We start from the raw sequence: 22,007 nt of genomic DNA, 5'->3' as shown, positions 1-22,007 counted from the left end.
AAATTATAGAATAACAGTAATAACAGCTGTCACCTACCAAGCACTTCTTATGTGCAAGTACTAAGTCTTTTCCATATAGGAACTTGTTTCATTTCTACGACATTACTCCATATGGATCTGTGAGGTCTCTTATCCTCATAAAGGGCCCCGGTAGAGGGATTAAGATCCACCTTGAATAGGCTGGGTCACATCTCAATTGAACCAAAACATCCCCCACACAAGAATGAATTAAAGAACATGGCTTTTTTGATGTTGTTAGATCAACAAAGAAATTGGCATGAAATTGGTTAATAGTATTGTCAAAGAATTGTGTATTGTGTACTCACTGAGAAAAAATAAAATATATTCAAATTAAAAAAAAAAAGAAATGGGTAAAACTTCCAAAAAAAAGAAAAGAAAAGAACATGGCTTTTTCTGGGGTACATAAAAGCTCCAAACTACCACAGTAGATTCTCATATTTAATCTCTTTTTAAAGATCAGGAATCTGAGGCACAGAGATGGTAACTGACCTACTCAAGGCTACACAACTGATAAGTGGTTCAGCTAGGATTTGAACCTAGGCAGTTAATTGCCAAGTCTTCTAATAACCACTGTGCTATACTGTTTCACTTAATGTTGAATCTTTGTGTGTTTAGTAGGTTGTTAAAACCTTTGCTAGATCAGTATTAGTGGGGTAAAGGTGGGGGTGCAAAAGGTAATGAGTTGATGAGTGAATTGTTAAGGAAGCAGGCAATGGGTCCCAACCTACCTAAAATACTGTCCAAGGATTTTGGTATTTGAAAGGCAGAGAGAGAGAGTGAAAGAGCTAAGGATTGGGGTGGCATCTCCCTTTACTGGAGATTGGCATTAGAAACCAAGACCAAGACCAAATTGTTCTAGGATTGCCCATTACCATTTTAGGGAGGATAATAAAGAACTGGGACAGCTATTGAAAAAGAGAAAGTTAAAAAGCTAATGTGTATAATGTAAAAATTTTTTACTCTGTCAAGAAATTTAGAGAATAAATCATAAAAGCTTCCTTATATCCTCCCCATCTATTTCTCTTTCCCAAATAAAAATGACCTAATAATTTGTTATATATCCTAGAGATTGAGCTATACTCTAGAGAAAGGAATGGATAGACAGATGGTAAGGTACCTGCATACTATATAATAGGCAAAGATAGTTATTTAAAAAAAAGAGTTATATTTTCAATAATATAGTTGTGATTTTGTTTTTTTAAAATAAACTTTATTTTACAAAAGTTTAAGATTTATAGAATTGTGAAGACAGTGCAGAGATTCCCCATATACCCCATATCCAGTTTCCCCTATTTTAACTTTTGGCATATATAATGAAGCAATATTGATTTATTATTATTAAATAAAGCCCATACTTTATTCAGATTTCCTTGATTGTTACCTAATGACTTTTTTTTTTATACTAGGATTCCATCCAGCATACCACGTTACATTTAGTAGTCATACTTCCTTTGGCTGTGGCATTTTCTTAGACTTTGTTTTTGATGACCTTGACAGTTTTTTTTAATTAAATTCAGTTTTATTGAGATATATTCACATACCATACAGTCATCCATGGTGTACAACCAACTGTTCACAGTACCATCATATAGTTAGGCATTCATCACCCCAATCTATTTTTGAACATTTTCCTTACACTAGAAAGAATAAGAATACAAAAGAAAGTAAAAAAGAACACTCAGATCCTCCCCCCCATTCCACCCTATTTTTCATTTAGTTTTTGTCCCTATTTTTCTATTCATCCATCCGTACACTGGATAAAGGGAGTACAATCCACAAGGTTTTTACAATCACATTGTTACCGCTTATAAGCTATATTGTTATACAATCGTCTTCAAAAGTCAAGGCTGCTGGTTGGAGTTTGATAGTTTCAGGTTTTTACTTCTAGCTATTCCAATGCATAAAATCTTAAAAAGGGTTATCTATATATAGTGTAAGAATGTCCACCAGAGTGACCTCTTAACTCCATTTGAAATCTCTCAACCATTGAAGCTTTATTTTGTTTCATTTCGCATCCCCCTTTTGGTGAAGAATATGTTCTCAATCCCGCGATGCTGGGTCCAGATTCATCCACGGGAGTCATATCCTGCGTTGCCAGGGAGATTTACACCCCTGGGAGTCAGGTCCCACATAGCGGGGAGGGCAGCGAGTTCACCTGCCAAGTTGATGACCTTGACGGTTGTGAGGAGTGCGCATCAGGTATTTTGTTGAATGTCCCTCATTTTGGATTTGCCTATGTTTTTCTCATGATTAGGCTGGGATTATATGGTTTGGGGAGGAAAAGCATGCACTAAATGCCATTTTCATCACATACCAGCAACATATCACTGTTGATGATAACCTTGAAGACCTGGTTATTCTAATATTTGTCAGGTTTCTCCACTGTTAATTTAGTTTTGGGAAGGAAGTCATTATGCACAGCCTCTGTTTACGGATTGGGCAGTTGTGGATCAAGTAGCTACATGCTATGTTGTGGGAACGTAGGCTCAGGCACAACAAAGACTTGCAGCAAATGGCAGCTTTATTACTTGCACAGCACAAAGGGTCCATAAAAGCAGAGAAAGAGATCCCATTGTGGCTAGACCCCCAGGGAAGCCAGCTGCTCAGGTCAGGGTCCGCAGCTCCACACGCTCTGTTTCGCACATCCCAGGTGGAGGCTTCCCCCTGCCGACCCCACCAAGTGAGCAAAAAGCATTCTTGAAGTGACCCTTGTGCCCTTTTAAGCAGCTGGGGCTGGTTAAAAATTGACGTCTCCCCCAGGTTGCCTCTGGTTTCTTGCAAAATAGAAACATATCAAATAGCTGCGTGTGAAAAATCAAGAGGGGGAAAGAAGCTGGGTAGGCAAGAGCTGGAAGATGGCTGCTGAGTGTGTCCGTGACTTCCCCAGTCGGAGTTTTGCTCCACTTCCTTGAGGGTGGAGTATCTTCTTAAGTTATATGGAGTTCTGCATGGGACATTTATCTGTTTTCTACTGTGTATTTATTTAATCATTTATTTATATCAGTATGGATTATATAGTTTGAGTTATACTCCAATACTGCTTTTTTTTATTTAGTGGTCAGATTGTTCTAGGATTGACCATTCGTAGCATTCTCAGTTGCCTACTGCATTCCTTTAACATACCACCTCATTGTTGGTTTATTTGTTTTATTTTGTTTTGCGTACTTCCTTACTTTCTGACACCCCAACTCATATTTTTTGCCTCACTCCTGGAGTTAGCTATTTCTCCAAGAAATAGTTCCCTTTACTGGAGATTGGTTTTAGAAACCACCTAGTAGTCCTTGTTGCCATTGCCTGTAAGACCTCTCAGATGCTAGAGCAGGAAATAGATATCTGTGTACTGTTATCTGTGTTTATGTACATTATAGTTTCCTAAGGCTGCTGGAATGAAGTACCACAAACTGAATGGCTTAAAACAACAGAAATTTATTGTCTCAGTTCTGGAGGCTACAAGTCCAAAATCAAGGTGTCAGCAGGGCTATGTTCTCTCTGAAACTTGTATGGGAGAATTCTTCCTGCCTTTTTTGGTTTCTGGTATTTGCCAGCATTTCTGGATGTTCATTGGTTTGTGGATGTATTGCTCCAATCTCTGCCTCCTTTACCTTCCCATAGCCTTCTTCCCTTGTGTCTGTCTGTGTGTCCACATTTCCTTTTCTTATAAGGACACCAGTTGTATTGGAATAGGGCCCATTCCAATCTAGTTTGGCCTCATTTTAACTAATCATGTCTTCAGAGACCCTATTTCCAAATAAGGTCATATTCACAGGACTGGGGCTTAGGAAGTGAACATATCTTTTTGGGGGGACACAATTCAACTCATAACAATACATATCTATAAATATATCTGTATGTAACTATTATAATTTTTTTAAGCTAAACATGACTTCATGATGATGTCTCCAACACTAATCCATTATCACATGGATCATTCTAGTGTCCACCCCCCCACCCCCGGTTATTAGTAATCTCCCCCTCAATAATGAGAAACCTGGCTCCTTATCTACCATCCATGTACCTAATGTTCAGTTCCAGTATATACATACAGTGGTACCAGAATTGTTAACCTGTAAGCCTGTAGGAGACTAGACTACAGTGCTTATATACATACAGTTTCTTTTTTTTACATAATTAAATTCGGTTTTATTGAGATATAGTCACATACCATACAGTCATCCATAGAGTACAATCAGCTGTGCATAGTACCAACATATAGTTGTGCATTCATCACCCCAATCTATTTTTTAATTAAATTCAGTTTTATTGAGGTATATTCACATACCATGCAGTCATCTATGATGTATAATCAGCTGTTCACAGTACCATCATACAGTTACGCATTCATCACTCCAATTTATTTTTGAACATTTTCCTTACATCAGAAAGAATCAGAATAAGAATAAAAAATAAAAGTAAAAAAGAACACCCAAATCACCCCTCCCATCCCACCCTATTCTTCATTTAGTTTTTGTCCCCATTTTTCTACTCATCCATCCCTACACTAGATAAAGGGAGTACAATCCACAAGGTTTCACAATCACACTGTCACTCCTTGAAAGCTACATTGTTATACAGTCATCTTCAAGAGTTAAGGCTAATGGTTGGAGTTGGATAGTTTCAGGTATTTACTTCTAGCTATTCCAGTGCATTAAATCCTTAAAAGGGTTATCTATATATTGCATAAGAATGTCCACCGGAGTGACCTCTCGACTCCATTTGAAATCTCTCAGCGATTGAAGGTTTATTTTGTTTCATTTCGCATCCCCCTTTTGGTCAAGAATATGTTCTCAATTCCATGATGCCGGGTCCAGATTCATCCCCAGGAGTCATATCCTGCATTACCAGGGAGATTTCCACCCCTGGGAGTCAGGTCCACATAATGGGGAGGGCAGTGAGATCACCTGCCGAGGTGACTTAGATAGAGAGAGGGCCACATCTGAGCCACAAAGAGGAACTCAGGGGGAGACCCTTAGGCACAATTATAAGCAGGTTTAGCCTCTCCTTTGCAGTAACAAGCTTCATAAGGGCAGGCTCCAAGACAGAGGGCTCGGCATACCAAGCCCTCAGTTTTCGATTGTTTGTGAGAACATCTGCAACAGCCAGGTGAGGAAGTCCAACGCTTCCGCAGTTTCCCCCAGCTGCTCGGGGGGCCCTGCATATATATTTTTATTCTCTGCCCAAATTACTTTGGGATGTGTCACTGTTTCACAGTAACCTGTACAAACCTACCAGATCTCACTTCCTATTCAAAGTTCCATGTAATTACGGTGTTTGAACAAACTATATAAGTTACATTGTTTAGAAAATACAGATCCTGTACCAAATAAACATCTCTTCCCTTGGTGTCACATGGAAGTTGAAGTTTTAAAACAGTCAGTTTCGACCTTTACCCATGGCCCAATTTGCCTTAGTCTTAACCAGATCTGCTTCATTCATATCTCTAATTGAAGTCTGGGCTCTTTTTCAGCTTTTCTTTTTTAACAGTTGCTGTATGCATTAATACTGACATGCATATCTGCTGAGCTCTAGCTCTAAGTTTCAGGTGTCACACAGATACCCAGTGTTCCAGAGAGCAATCAGGTTATACACAAAGGAATCAACATCTCAGAGTTTGGAGACAGCCATTACAATTCAGGAATAGATGTGACTGCTGTAAGAGCTTACAATCTAGGGAACATTACAATAATTGTTCCCCTGATAAGCTGAGCTCTAAGATTCAATTCTGAGTTTATACATTGTAGTTAGTCCATTTTGGTGAGGCATTATAATGTTTATCTTTTCGTTTCTGGTGTACTTCACTCAAAATGCTGTCTATAGGATCCATTCACCTCATTGTGTTTCTCACGGCTCCTGAAGAACTTTTAACATTTCTTGTAAGTCATGTCAGCAGGTGATAAATTCTCCCCTAGGTTGGGCCAAAATCTGGTAATGATTGTCCTAGAAAGACAAAAAATATTCATGCTTCAGATGGTAGAGATTTTACATATAAATTCAGAACTGTATATACAAATATTTTTTAATGCGTATATCAAGTTATTTGGTTATACCAGTTTGTTGATTACCCACAGTGTTTTGCCTTCACTCTTCAAAAGTATAAGAAATTTTGCCTTTACATTTCAAAGTATAATAAAACATTTTTTCCAAAAGTTTAATTTACCAAAAAAAAAAAAAAAAAAAAAATTAGAATAAACAAAATGTAGGAACTGCTTAAAATTCTTTGGTGAAGTTACAAGATTTCCCTTAGCCATGTGAGCTACCTATTTCTGTATTATGTCTATTATGTCTTCGCTGGCCAATTTATGAAGGTAGGAAAGCTATTTTAAGTTTGAGCTACTCAAAGGTAGATCCTTACTTGCCAAATGTATTTTTTTAATTTAGGCTGTTTATTTGATCTACATCTTTTTATAATTTCAGTAATAGCAAATATTTAAAGGATTTTGGCAAGGGAAGGTTAAGTGTCTGCTACTTTTAAGCATTGCCTTAAGAGATTCGAGTAAGAAATACTATCTGGGCTTATTGGAATAATTATTACATTGCTATTTAAATAATACTCTGTTGGCAGTATAGACTCTATTCTCATGTGAAACGAAATAGGTTTTGTCTTACAGAGCTATTTCTCATACATGATGATCTTTATAAATATTGTGAAAACTCTCAATATCATTACCCCAAAGAATCATTCAATGATTTATCTTCATTATGTTTTACATCTCTTCTATTCTATCACTTTTATTGAACATCCAACTATGAAATAAATTTTCCACCAATTTTTGTTTATCATTTTGCAGTTTTCACTACAATAAACACTTTAAGGATTTATGATGTTTCTTTCCCTTTGCTTAAATAACTAAAAATGCAAATGAATGAAATGTTTCGTGGCTAAGGAGGAAAAGGAAATAATATTTATTGAATGCAACTGTTGTGCTTAGTATTTTCCAGAAATGATCCTGTGTAAGTTTTACAGTAAAGCAATGAAGAAAGATTTTATAGAAAGGAAAATGTAAGATTCAAGGGGGTAAAGAGTCTAACTTATTTTACAGGCATATGTGTACAGGTTGGACTGGTAAATGCATACTCATTCTTCTCTTTCACTGAAGAATAAATATGATAGTTCTGCGTCTGAATTATGCTTTAAATATAAACATTGAAGTATAGGCAAAGCAGTGATTCAGCAATCTGATATGTTTAAGTGGTTCTTGGTAAATTAGGTGAAAAGAAGGAATCTGAGTTTTTCCACCACTTAAATTACTGAGTAATTGAGAAACACCAATGAACTCACATAGCTTATAATTGATTGATATATATCATTATGGGTCTGATAAATATTAAATAACGGTCACATCCAGTTAGATTATGTTTGTCATTAGGTGTTCATTAGGTGTTCATGTGTATATATTTTTTCAAAATGAAATTTGATTAGGTATCTTCAGGAAACATTTCTTGTCATGTTATAATTGTTGCTTGATGTTATGTAAAGTCAGAAGAGTCCCAGTTTCTAAGAATTTTCTAATTTAAAATAGACACATCAATATGAATAAGTTTGTGAAGGGCAGTGGACTAGGAGCCAAGTTTCAGCTCCAGTCTTTTTACTCTGGGACCTTGAGCAGTCTCTACTGTTCATGTCTTGGCACCTCATCTTAAACACAATTTTTCTCTCTTCAATCCACATCCTTAAGTTGGAATGAGCAAATGAGATGGCCTGAAAGTGCTTTGAAACTCTAAAAATATAGATACAGTGATTCTTGGCTTTAAGCTGGGGATCTCGTAGAAAATTTTCCATTGAAGTTTGAGTTATCATGTATCTCTTCAGTCCCAACCACAGATTCTAGGATATGAATTTTAGCAGCAGGCTAAGGAAAAAGAGCAGAGCCATAAATAATTTAAATGTTAGCAATTCGCAAAATGTTTATAATTCATTTCAGATTTTATTTTCATTCTGGGAATTTCCAGGATTATAAATACCAGCACGTGGTAGAATATTTGAATATATTTGTTTATATATGTATATATGTATTTGGGGGACTTGCCTATTTTCCAGGAATGAAGTATGTTGAACAACTTTGAATTGGACTAATTTGTGTTGTTGTTATTTTGTGGTTTAGGTGGTCTCAGTTCTTTGCCCGTGTGTCTAAGCACTCTTTCTTTAAGATTGAACCCTTTAGAATGTATTCAGTACTCTTTGCACAATAGTCACTCGGTACAGAAAAGCCATTGGCAGAATTCTCAGCAGTGTCACATCATATGCTACTGTTGCAGTCAAGCTAGAGTGCATAAGCATATGCCTGTATCCAAATATGGAATTTACTTAAAATTCTTAAGGACAAGCATGTTTAAAATGCTAGTTCTTCTTATAGTCTTAAAAATCATTAGGCAGATACTCAGTTAAGTAAAGCCCCAGCCTTACTAGTAGTCTTTCATTTTGTGAAAAGTGGCATACTGACTTATGTGTTTTTGTAGAGAAATTAAGAATTAATCTTTATGTTATGCTTGCTTTTCTGCAGATTAAAAAGCAAATTGCCCTTTATCCAAATTTCCCATATCTGTAATATCCTCCCAGCATTCCTGGTTTCTTTTGTAAGATATCCTGTTTTTGAGTCTGAAATTAGCTAATTGCTGGCACGGTTAGTACTGGTTGAAAAGGGCTGCTGATGCTTTCTGAAAGCTTAGTATTATGGATTGGGTATATATATAATCTGAACCAGGGGCTTTTTGGTTTTATAATCTTTATTATTTAACTGTAGCTTCAGTAAGGGATACACTTTTCATTGTGATTCAGTACACACACATACTTACATACCCTTACCCCTATTGTTTCATGAAACAGTAGCTACCCTTACCATATGTTATGTATTCTATCTCATTATTTTAAATGCTCATCATGATCCGCCAAATGAATTGGTCTTCAGTTATATAATTTTCACTGTCCTTTTATGATTTGTAAGATATATTGGGATATCATTTAATTTAATTTTCATGTTTTCAAGCTACAACATAAAGTATATTCTTGGGTAAGTACCCAAAGTGTAAATTCTTCATGCAGGAAAAAAAAATTAGTTAAAAATAGGAAACTTTGTGGGTTTTTTTAAAATTATTATTTTTGTTTGACTTGGTTTGCTTTGTGTATTTTGAGTTTGGGTGGAAAGTCTATTCTTTCTTTTTACATATTTTTAATTATTAAGCAACTTATTAATAGTGAGATTTGCAATCTTTTAACTTGATATGATTAATGATGCACTTACTTGGAAGCTTGTTGCTCATTTTGATTAATGTTTTATAGGTGATACAAACTGTGGAAAAAGAAGTAGAAATGTGAATACTGTGAGTGCTGTGATTCATAATTTGTCATTCAGTGAGACTTAGTAGAATTATCTTTACCCCTTTACCTGTTCTATTTAAAGAAGAAGAAAAAAATCTTTTAGACAGAGTTTTCTGTTTTTCAGACTGATTGTAAGCTCTTACATGCATGCTTGAGCTGGTCAAGAAGATAGCATTCTGACTGTTTTTTATTAATGTCTTCCTACAGAGTTAGGAGTGTTCATCACCAGCCAGCCAAGATGAACATGGTGAAGAGGATCATGGGGCGGCCGCGGCAGGAGGAGTGCAGTCCGCAGGACAATGCATTAGGACTAATGCACCTCCGCCGCCTCTTCACGGAGCTGTGCCATCCTCCCCGGCACATGACTCAGAAGGAGCAGGAGGAGAAACTGTACATGATGCTGCCAGTGTTTAACAGGGTAAGTCCAGCTTGCCAAGCACAGGCCTTCCAGGACTGGAGGGCACCACAGGAACCTTCAGTTTAGTACCAAGGCCCTGGTAGGAAAAGTTGAAAGGGTAAGTTAGCTTTTAACATGCTTGATGTTTTTATTTCTCCCTTTTTCAGCTGGCTATAAAATAATATCACTTGATGTGAGACTTGGTCAGAATGAACTACACTTCGTGAGACCCTTTCGCTTCTAACAGATAAAAGGAAGGCTGGGAGCATTTTATAAAATGTTGAGTAATGGAGAGTTTGGGAAAGGGATAAATACAATTTGTTATTTCTCTTATCTTTTGAAGTGATGGCCTACTGCACCAAAATGGTGTAATTGCGCTTCTTTGTAAATTTTGAAGAATCATTTCAGTTTACTTTGTTGTTTGACTTGTTTTCCATATGAGATCCTGTAAGAGGATAGTTATAATTAAACTCTGTAGTCTGAACAGAGTTCATGTTTTAATGTATTTTGCCAATTACATGTAGCATGTTGGGTTTTTAAAAAATAATTGGTTTTTATCAAAAGTATTGAGTGCATAGTTTAAAAAGTCAAGTAGGTGCCCTGCCCCTCTCCACAGCTAATTGCGGCTACCACTTTGAACTCTTTCAGCTTTACATAGCATAATTTCAGGATGTTTTTTGATAATTTGATTTTCATTGACTTCTTACTGTGGAATATAAGAATGAGCTTTCTTATTCCATGTTTCCCCAAACTATAACATGCACACTCACACTCACTCATACATCCTACCCTCCTCTTCATACTCCCTGTACAGTCATGACGTTGGTTTAAATAGTTTTCAGTGTTTATACTCTATTGATCCTGTTGTAATTATTATTCACAGATGAAACTTATAGTATACCACAATTACTTTTCCATTTTTACAAAACTGGTTTTTCCCAGACTTACAACTGCCTAATTTTCTGTCTTGCTTGCTCCCCACATCTCTGTCTCTCTCTCCCTCCCCTCTTTCCTTCCCCTTTGTCTCTTCCCGTTCTAGTCTCTCTCCCTGCCTGCCATTCACTCCCTTTTCCTGTTTTTCTCTCCTTAGTGCTTTAGTATGTCCTCCTCCTTCTATTTCTCTATCACTCCCTTCACTGTTCAGCCTCTTTCTCCCCATCTGTCTGTCTGTCTCTCTTTCCTGCTGTTTCTGAGTCTCCAACCACATCTATTTTTTTGTTCCCTGTCTTTCTCACTCCTGTTTCTCTCTCTCTCTCTCTATTCCCCTCTTCTCAACTTTTCTCTCCCCTGTGCCCCCCTCCCTCTTTGTCTCTCTCTTCCTTTGACTACATCTTTTTCTTCCTTCCCGTCTGTCTCCTCCCCCATCTCTGACTTGTTGTCTCCTCCTCAGTCTCACTTGCTATGTGTACTCTATTGGACTATCTGTGTGAAAGTTTCTAGGCTCTTGTTCTTCTCCCTATTATTTTGAAATTTCACTGAGCCTTCAGGATGGGCCTTTATCATCTGAAAAATTACACCCTTCAATTTTGGGAAAATTAAAAAAAATTTTTTTTATAACATTCCCCTCTACATTTTATATGTTCTCTCTTTCTGGAACTCTAACTCTTTCTGGAACTCTAATATCAATCATATAAGCTTTTTCAAGCTAACTTTGAATGACCATATCTTTCCCTTCTCTATTTTTCATCTCTTTCTCTTTTTTCTACTGACAAGATTTTCTTAATTTCATCTTCCAACTCTTCTACTTAATGGGTGCTATCATGTTTTTTAATTTCCTTGACTTCTTTCATGTTTATTATTTTAAATTATGCAATATCTTCTTTCATCCCTCAAATATTAAGGTTTTTCAGCTTTTCTTACACTTTTTGCATGGTCTCTTTGGTCCATGTTACTTTTTTTCTTTGTTTATATTGTTCTCTTTTGTATTAGAGGAATCTTCAGATGTCTGGTGATAATTGTCTATACATTCATATTTAAGGGTGAGATAGTAAAATGTTAATTGGAAACTAGGTGTGTGAGAGGGTTGAGACTTCTCAAGTGGTAAGTTTACCTGCCTGGGCTGTTTAATTGGGGGACCCCTCAGCCATCAATACCCTTAGATCGTTTCTTTTGAGCAGATTGATATCCCAGGAGGAGAATCCTGCAATCTCCTGCCTGGAGCATATAAGCCTGACTGCTACTGTTATGTTCACTAGGTAAGCTTTCACTTAATCCCCAGTTTTCAGATATCAGTGTTCTTTGTCCTCAGTGGCTGCTGGTATCCCCGTTTATCCTCTCTAGGGATTAGACTTCCAGTTCTCCACTGTACTGGGGAGTGGCAGCCACCCATCTGTATAGACTGAGTGTAGGAACATGGGCATCTCTTTGCTTTTTATTATGTTTTTCTGTTTTCAGCAGCACCTGTAGTCCAACTTTCTGAGGTGCCTCTTACCACCATTTCCTAAGCCTTTCTAAATTCTGGTGTTCTCCAGCTTGCTTTTGCATTTCTTCCACTAATGGCTTTGGTTTCAATTTCCAGGTTTCAGTTTCCTATGGACTGCTGAATCAGATATTACTTGTTACTACTTTCTGTCTTCCAGTTTTTGTTGATCTTGCTTACTGTCTTTTTATCTTTTTCCTAGTAAATTTATTTACTTTATATTTTTAATTTTAAATATTTATTTATTTTTCTTATTAATTTAATATCATTCTAATGTGGAATCATTAAATAATAGAATGGATATTCTGTCTATGAACTGAATGGATATTCAGTTCACCATGTTTAACTGGAATTTATGTTGTGTTTTCTATACCTTTTAAAAATTGCCATTGTATCCTTACTATAAACCATTAAGAAAAACACTGGTCTAAAGGTTTACTAGACAATTGAAACTTAAACTTGCAATTCCATGGAAACAAAGTTAACCTACAGATGTTTCATGCATAAGTTACTTATAGTACACACTTGAATTCAGGTCCCTGAGAGGAAGCCCTGAAGCCCAGAGAAAGAAGAAGAGTAGGTGTAATTCCTTCCTTTTTTGCAGTTGCAAATTTATGCCTAAGAAATTGTTTAGGATACACAAACTTTTTCCCATTGAATATCGCATCATTCTTTCTAAACCTGTCTTTACTTCTAATACTTTCTCTTTGACTTTAATTGCCCTAACATTGCTCCAGAATTTCGTACCCCAAATACTGCATATTCTTTAATTTTCCCTTCTCCCATTCAAACTCCCAAACACTCAGTCTGGCTAATCAGGTAGGTATTAATGGAGAAAGGAACCTGAATTAACACAAATTTATTAAAACAAATTTCTGAGAGAATAATAGTGACCTTATTATACCAAAGATACTTATATTTTATGAAAGAGGCTATTTATTAATCCAAATGAATCTATTATTGGTATTGTGACAACCGATAAAATTTTATGGGAAAAACACTTTAGGAGAGTGTGTGGGCTATCAGTTAGATGAGCCCTGCTGATGAGTTAGACCATGAATCAGAGTCTTAAGTGGCTTTGCAGGGGCATTTTATTTGGTTAGATCATTGTTTCTGCTTCTTGAAAAGAAATCAGCTAATGTTAAAAAAAAAAAAAAAAGAAAGAAACTTTATTTCTTATGTAAAAGTCCAAGCTGGTAGCAGTTCCAAGGGACTGCATGTCTCCTCCACAAGGTCATGCAAGAATTGAACTCTTTCTATTTTATTCACTCTGCCATCTCCTTTTCATCTCCATGGCAATGCTGGCTCTCACATGTTTGCTAGGAAAAGTAGAAGATCAAGGGCTAGCAGCATCTTAGATTGATAGAGGCACATATTGCAGTTTTGTATGTCATGTTAGAGCTAATAGTTTATCTTGAAAGCATGTAGAGCCAATGAAGTATTTTAAGGAATAGGATAAGAGAGTGGAAGTGTCCAAGGCTTTCTCTGAAGTTTCTAATTTGAATAACTGGGTGGATATTTTTACCAAAAGCTAAGACTGGAAGGTTTAAGGGGGTGATTCAGTTTGAGGCATCAAGTTTGAACAGTCCATGGGCTCCCCAAGTGGAGGTATTCAACAGGTAATTGGAAGCGTAAGTGTGAGGGGACTTGGCTGGATATATGTTTTTGGGATCCCCCTGATATGGGACAAGAGCTTGTCAATGAGAACACAGAAAGAATCAGGAGATGGTAGTATTATAGAATTCAAGGTTTAAATGTTTCCAGAAAAAGGAGAACCATCAGCGGTGTCATGTGCAATAGAGAGCCCAAGTAATACGAGGACCAGAAAGTGTTCATGGGATTTGCCAGTGTGGAGGTCACTAGAATGGTAGAGCCAGAAAGCAGTGAGTTGAGTGAATGACACATAAGAAGAAATATTAAGTGTATACCAGGCTTTGAAAATGACAGAAAAGATTGATGGAGGTATCTTTGCAACAAGGGAGAATTTTTGTTTGTTTGCTTGTATATTTGTAGTGTTTCCCTTGTTTTTTTTAAGTTGGGAGAGATCCAGGCATGTTCATAAATGGAGAGGAAGAAGCCAGCCAAAGGGGAAAGTTGGAGATTTTCAGGAGAGAGGAAAATTGATTAGGGGAACAGGGTATGTAGTTAAACTACAGGTAGTTGGATGAGCCTTGAATAGGAAGAAATATGACTGCGTCATCCTGTAGGAAAGCAGATTTTGCTGGGTATAAATACAGATTTGTAGTTAAGGGAGTGGGAAGTTGAACAAGACCTTGCATTGATGACCTCAGTTTCCTAGATCATCAATGGAAGATGTGGTCTGTTAGGAGTTGAAAGCGAGTTGTGTAGGGTGCTTAAGGAAATCATGATGGTTTGGAACATTAATGAACAGGAATGAGAGCTGGTTGGACAGGGAAATAAAAGAATTGATAAATAGTGAAGGTTAGAGATGAAAAATTTGTACTGGATCTTATTCATAGAAGGATGTGATTTTTCTTACACAGGCACTTGGAGGCCTGTACATAGAAGTAGAGAAGGCAGGTACAGTATTTATCAGGGTTTAGGTTTTACTGGGATGCTAAATCAGAAGGGCAGGAGTAGAAGGAAGGAGTAAAAGAAGAGACCAGTTCACATATAAGTCGTAGGTTTGAGGTGGATAGAATAGGAATAGGGGATGAAAGAGTTAATACATTTAGAGAATGTACACATTTTATCTGTGAAATAGGAGGCTAGATTATCTGCTGAGAATGATGGAGTAGGGAAGTAGAGAAGTGGGAAAAGTTTAAAACAGCTGTTTTGGAAATGGCAGCAAGAACTGATCACAGGGAAATCGTTGTTTCAAATATTTTCAGGTAATAGTCATTAATTTTTATTGGAACCAGGTCTGGGAAAATGATTTTTTTCAAATCTTTGTTTGTTTGTTTTTAGGTTTTAATGTCATGAAGTACTATTGGCTGTATAATGGAATAGTTTGAGATAATTTCTTTCTCAGACTTCATGAGCATTTACAAGGCAATGATAATGTTTAGAGCAGGTAGGGCCATTTGTTCTTCTCAACTATTAATGTGAATTAGTAAATAGTACCCTACATACATATCCCATGTATTTCATTCATTAGACTTACACTATCAATTAAGGAGGTGGGTCTTAGCTAGAAGAGTCTTACAAATATATATTTTTAAGGGAGATTTGAAGTGATCTAATGATTATTCTGTCTGCTTGTACTGCTTAATATATTTCTCACGTTCTGTGTTTTCATAAATTTCATTAATTATTAACAAATTCTTTCAAGTCAAAAGTTTTTAATTGACTATAAAAGCACATACGTATGCAGTGCCTTAAACGTCTAATATACTGAGTGATTTGAATATCATAAAGGTTCAGTAAACTCCATTGAAAAGATTAGTAAGTTATTCCTGTATCATCAAAGATCAATTACACTGTGACCAATTTAAATATATATAAATTATATTCATTTGGTTTTCATTGACAAACTAAAATTATCTTTGGATAAGACAGCATTTCCATTAAATTTAGAAATATCTATTTAACATTTCATCATTTGTGTATGAACCTTTTCCACCAGCAAGAAATAGCTTTGATGAATGAATACCTCAATACGTCTCTAGAGTCAACTGGTTCCTAACATGATTGCTAACAATGAATTGTACTGCCAAATTTTTAGGCTTTAGTTTTCCTAAATGGCAAATAAGCCATATTGCTGTGGGGCATGGGCATCTATCTGGAGAATAGTTTTAAAAATGTACTTTATAGTATTATTTCAGTGTGTAGTTTTTGCCCATAAGGGAAATTGGTTGGCAGATGACATACACTTAAGTCCTTTTTATGGGTTCTTCAAATGCCTCCTATAGTCTTAATCACCATCTGCAAGGAAGCTGCTCTTACCCTCCTTCACACTGACTCTCACATTGAAGACTGTGGTGAAATCTGAGAATAGCTGAGTAAGATTCATCTAGCATTCTTCAATATATTTAACCTTTAGTCCTAAGAACAGAAGCTTACAGAGAAAAACTTGGTTAAAATTTAAGTGAAATGAATAGCATTTTAGTCATCTAAAAATTTATTAACTCCATTGTTAATTACCATGGTATATGTTGTCATATACTTCACTGTTTTAAAATACAGTCTTTACTCACTAGATCTTCTGTTAGAAACTACTTTTGTTGTTGTTGTTTAGAAAAATATTAATGTCATACCTCTCTGAGGAGATGATTTTTCATCTTTTTTTAATTAGAGAAGATGTGGGTTTACATAATAGCCACACCTAAAATACAGGATTCCCATATGTGACCCTATTATTAACACCTTACATTGGTGTAGTAATATTTGTTACAATAGACGAAAGCACAATCTTATAGTTATATTAACTATAGCCCATAGTTTAACATAGGTTTCACTGTTTGTGTTGTGCAGTTCCATGAATTTTTTTTAATTTTTATTCTAATAACACATATACAACCCACTATTTCCCCCCTTTAACCACATTCAAATACACAATACAGTACCATCAATTCACAACGCTGTGCTACCATCACCACCATCACCACCAAAACCCTTCCATCATCCCAAATAGAAACTCTGAACTTAGCAAGCCTTAACTCTCTATTCCCTGCACCAACACTGTCTCCTGGTAACCTATATTCTAGATTCTGACTTTAAGAGTTTGCTTATTCTAGATTTTTTTGTTTCAGTGAACTCAAACAATATTTGTCGTTTTCTGCCCGGCTTGTTTCGCTCAATGTGATGTCTTCAGGGTTCACCCATGTTGTGGCGTGTATCAAAATTTGTCCCTTTTTATGGCTGAGTAATATTCCACTGTATGTATATACCACATTTTCTTTATTCATTCATTGGTTGATGAATACTTGCATTGCTACAAACTTTTGGCAGTTATGAATAATGCTGCAGTGAACATTGGTGTGCAAATAACTGTTCAAGTCTTTGCCTTCAGTTCTTTTGGGTATGTACTTAGAAGTGGGATTGCCAGGTCATATGATAATTCTATATATAACTTTCAGAGGAACCGCCAAACCATCTTTCATAGCAGCTGCACCATTTTACATTGCAACCAGCAATGAATGAGTATTCCTATTTCTCCACATCCTCTCTAACACTTGTTATTTTCTGTTTGTTTGTTTGTTTGTTTGTTTGTTTTAATAGTAGCCATTCTAGTGGGTGTGAAATGGCATCTCATGGTTTTGATTTGCATTTCCCTAATGGCTGAGGATGTTGTTCATCTTTTCATGTGCTCTTTGCCATTTGTGTATCTTCTTTGGAGAGATGTCTGTTCAGGTCTTTTTTCTGCAAAGAAGGCTGTTGGAGTTTTAATTGGGATTACATTGAATCTGTACACTGCTTGGGTAGAATTGACATCTTAACAATATTAGTTTTCAATCCATGAACATGGAATTTCCTTCCATTTATTTAGGTCCTCTGATTTATTTTAGTAATGTTTTGTAGTTTTCTGTGTATAAATCCTTTACCTCCTTGTTTAGATTTACTTAGATATTTGATTCTTTTAGTTGCTATTATAAATGGAATTTTTTTCCTGATTTCTTCTTCTGAATGTTCATTACTAGTATATAGAAACACTACAGATTTCTAGGTGTTGATCTTGTATCCTGCCATTTTGCTGAACTCATTCATTAGCTCTAGGAGCTTTATTGTGGATTTTCTAAGATTTTCTGATTATGGGATCATGTCATCTGCAAATGGGGAAAGTTTTACTTCTTCCTTTCCAATTTGATGCCTTTTATTTCTTTTTCTTGCCTAATTGCTCTGGCAAGAACTTCCAGTTGGATAGGATTGGTGACAGTGGACATCCTTGTCTTGTCACTGATCTTAAAGGGAAAGCTTTCAGTCTTTCACCATTAAGTATGATGTTAGTGTGGGGTTTTAATATATGCCATTTATCATGTTCAGTTAGTGTCCTTCAATTCCCAGTTTTCTAAGTGTTTTTATCAAGGAGGGGTACTGGATTTTGTTAGATGCCTTTTCTGCATCAATTGAGACAATTGTGTGGGATTTTTCCTTCATTATGTTAATGTGGTGCATTACATTAATTGATTCTTATGTTGAACCACCTTTGCATACCTAGGATAAATCCCACTTGACCATGGTGTATATTTTTTTTAATGTGCTGTTGAATTCAATTTCCTAGAATTTTGTTGAGGATTTTTACTTCTATGTTGATGAGGAATATTGGCCTATAGTTTACCTTTATTATGGTATCTTTATCTGGCTTTGGCAGGAGGGCGAGTGAGCCTCATAGAATGAATTAGGGAGTGTTCCCTCCTCTTCAATTTTTTGGAAGAGTTTAAACAGGATTTGTGTCAATTCTTCTGGGAATGTTTGGTAAAATTCCCCTGTGGAGCCATCTGGTCCTGGGTTTTTTTGTTGTTGTTGTTGGGAGGTTTTTGATTACTGATTCAGTCTCTTTACTAGCAATCAGTTTGTAGAGATCTATTATTTTTTCTTGAGTCAGTGCAGGTAGTTTGTGTGTTTTTAGGAATTTGTTCATTTTTGTTTAGGTTATCTAATTTGTTGGAGTACTGTTGTTGTTCATAATATCCTTTTATAGTACTTTTAATTTCATTGGGATCAGTAGTAATAGTCCCCTTTTCATTTCTGATTTTAGGCATTTTTGTCCTCTCTTTTTCTTCATCTGTGTAGCTGAAGCTTTGTCAGTTTTCTGAATCTTTTCAAAGAAACTACTTTTGGTTTTGTTGATTTTTTTTTTTTTTTATTCCTCTATTCCCTTTATCTTCCTTCTGCTCTCTTTGCCCTTCTTTTTTAGATACTCTAGTTTTGATGATAGGTCTCTGATTTGAGATCTTTCTTCTTATTTAATGTGAGCATTTAGAGCTGTAAGTTTGTCTCTTCAGCCCTGCCTTTGCTGCATCCCATAAGTTTTGGTGTGTTTAATTTCATTTTCATTCACCTTGGGGTATTCTCTAATTTCCCTTGTGATTTCCTCTTTAAGTCATTGGATGTTTAAGAATACATTGTTTAATTTCCATATATTTGTGAGTTTTCCATTTCTCTCTCTCTCATTGATTGCATTCTGTTGTGGTTGCAGTAGATACATTGTACGATTTCAATATTTTTAAATTTATTGAGACTTGTATTGTGACCTAAGATATGCCCTCTCCTGGAAAATGACTCACATGCACTTGAGAAGAAGGTATATTCTGTTGTTGTTAGGTGAAGTGTTCTATATATCTGTTAGGTTTACAGTATTGTTCGTATCTTATATTGCTTTGTCGACCTTTTGTCTAGATGTTCTATCCATTATTGAAAGTGGTATTTTAAAGTCTCCTGCTGTTAATGTAGAAACATCAGTTTCTCCCTGGAAATCTGTCAGTATGTGCTTGAAATGTTTTGGGGCTTTTCAGTTAGGTGCATATGTGTTTATAATTGATACAGCTTCTTGTTGAATTGACCCCTTATCAGTATATAATGATTCTTTTTCCCTTATAACATTTTTTGACTTAAAGTCTATTTTATCTGGCATTAGTGTAGCTACTCCAGCTCTTTATTGGTTTCTCCTTGTGTGGTATATATTTTTTTTCCATCCTTTCACTTTCAACCTACTTATGTGTTTGAATTTAATGTGAGTCTCTTGTAAACAGCATATAGGTGGGTTATGCTTTTTTTTCCATTCTGCCAATCTGTACTGTTACTGGAGTCTTTAATCTATTTACATTTAAAGTCACTACTGACAACACAGGATTTTTTTCTGCCATTTTGCTGTTTTGTCTTTGCAAGTCTTATACCGCTTTTGCCCCTCAATTCTTCCATTAATGCTTACTTTTATACTTATTTGATTTTTTTTTGTATTGTACCATATTGAATCCTTTCTTATATTTATCTGTATATATTTTTCATATATTTTCTTTTTAGTTTTTTTTCCATTACTTTTTATGTATATGCATTTTAGCACCTGTAGGAAGTAAGAAGTGGAGTTACGTAACAAAAAAAATACAATAATACTGACATGTATAATTACCCAAATGTCATGGTGGTTTAAAGCTGTATGCACCCCATAAAAACGTATCTTTATTTTTTTTTTTAATCTTCATTTTATTGAGATATATTCACATACCACGCAGTCATACAAAACAAATACTTTCGATTGTTTACAGTACCATTACATAGTGGTACATTCATCACCCAAATCAATCCCTGACACCTTCATTAGCACACACACAAAAATAACAAGAATAATAATTAGAGTGAAAAAGAGCAATTGAAGTAAAAAAGAACACTGGGTACCTTTGTCTGTTTGTTTCCTTCCCCTATTTTTCTACTCATCCATCCATAAACTAGACAAAGTGGAGTGTGGTCCTTATAGCTTTCCCAATCCCATTGTCACCCCTCATAAGCTACATTTTTATACAACTAAAAACGTATCTTTATATCTCATCCATTCCTGCAGGTGTGAACCCACATTGAAATTGGGACCTTTTGATGATACTACTTTGGTTCAGGTGTGTGTGGCCCCGTCCCATCAGTATGGGTTTTAATCCCATTACTGGAGTCTTTATGAATGAAATGAACCCAGACATGAGAGACAGAAAGCCACAGAGGGAATAGGCAGAAGGTGGGCATCAACAGAACCCCTAAAGATGATAAAGACCAGGAGACACTCACGTGCCTGTCATGTGTATTAGTCAGGGTTTTCTAGAGAAAAGAACCGACAGGAGATACCTGCAAATATTATGAGATTTTTATAAGAATTGTCTCACATGACTATGGAGATGGGTAAGTTGAAATTCTGTAGGGCAGGCCCAAGCTGGGAACTCTGATGAAGGTTTTCAATGAATTTCCCCAGGAGAAGCTGGCCAGCTGAAGTAGAGACGGAAATTTTTCTTACCTGCTAAAATCATTGCTTCTCCTTTTAAAGCTTTCAGCTGATTAGATAGTACTTCTCTTATGAATGCAATCAATTTACTGATGAAATATCCTCATAGTAACAATCAGGCCAGTGCTTGCTCAACCCAACAACTGGATACATTAACCTGACCAAGTTGACACATGAACTTAACCATTACACTGTGTGACAGAGGAGCCAAGAATTGCTGGCAGCCAGCCCTAGAATATTGGTCTTCAGGAAGAAAGCATAGCTTGATGACACCTTGATTTGGACTTTCGTTTAGCCTCAAAACCATAATGAAATAAATTTCCATTGTTTAACCTGACCCATTTAATGGTATTTGCTTAAGCAGCCTAGGAATCTAAGAGAGTTACCTTTACCGTAGGTCTGTATTTCTTTATGTACGTTAACAGCTATCTAGTGTCCTTTCCTTTCAGTCTGAAGAACTGCCTTTAGCATTGCTTTTAGGGCAGGTATAGTGGTGATGAACTCCCTCAGCTTTTATTTATCTGGAAATGTCTTAAAGCTCTTTGTCATTTTAAAGGAAGTCTTGTTGTTTACAAAATTCTTGGTTGTCTTTTGTTTTCTTTCAGTACTTTAAGTATTTTAACCCACTGTCTTCTTGCCTCCGTGATCAGAAATCAGCACTCAATATAATTGAGACTCCCTTGTACATAACACATTGGTTTTCTCTTGTACCTTTCAGAACTATCTTCTTGTCCTTTGTATTCAATGGTTGTATCATTATGTGACAGAACATATTTTTCTTTTAGTTTATCCTATTTGGTATTCTCTGGTCTTCTTGGATGTGCATATTCACATGTTTTGCTAAGTTTGGGAAGTTTTCTGCCATTATTTCTTTGAATATTAGTTCTTTCCCTTTCTCTTTGCCTTCTCCTTCTGGAAACCCCCTAATATGTATATTGGCACTCTTGATGGTTTCCCAGAGGTCCTGTAGGCT

The 22,007-nt window shown here is 36.0% G+C and overlaps 1 protein-coding gene across 10 annotated transcripts in view; it reads left to right on the top strand.

Annotated features, from left to right (window-relative positions):
* WDFY3 (WD repeat and FYVE domain containing 3) overlaps nucleotides 1-22,007 on the top strand; it is a 364,802-nt gene that overhangs the window by 128,289 nt on the left and 214,506 nt on the right. For 9 of the 10 annotated variants that reach the window (XR_005215912.1, XR_005215911.1, XM_037830163.1 and 6 more), the window contains one exon: nucleotides 9,542-9,752. Coding sequence is in view for 8 of the 10 variants with exons in the window: in XM_037830163.1 (XP_037686091.1) it covers nucleotides 9,573-9,752 (180 nt within the window). In the remaining 2 variants the exon portion in view is untranslated. Of the gene's footprint in view, nucleotides 1-9,295; nucleotides 9,337-9,541; nucleotides 9,753-22,007 lie in introns of all 10 variants that reach the window. The other variant, XM_037830157.1, reaches the window with a different exon arrangement.

The sequence above is a fragment of the Choloepus didactylus genome, chromosome 3 (genome assembly GCF_015220235.1).
Source record: "Choloepus didactylus isolate mChoDid1 chromosome 3, mChoDid1.pri, whole genome shotgun sequence".
In the NCBI taxonomy this organism is placed as follows: domain Eukaryota; kingdom Metazoa; phylum Chordata; class Mammalia; order Pilosa; family Megalonychidae; genus Choloepus; species Choloepus didactylus.
Note: the sequence above shows the minus strand (reverse complement) of the source record. Positions and strands in the feature narration are given on the sequence as shown.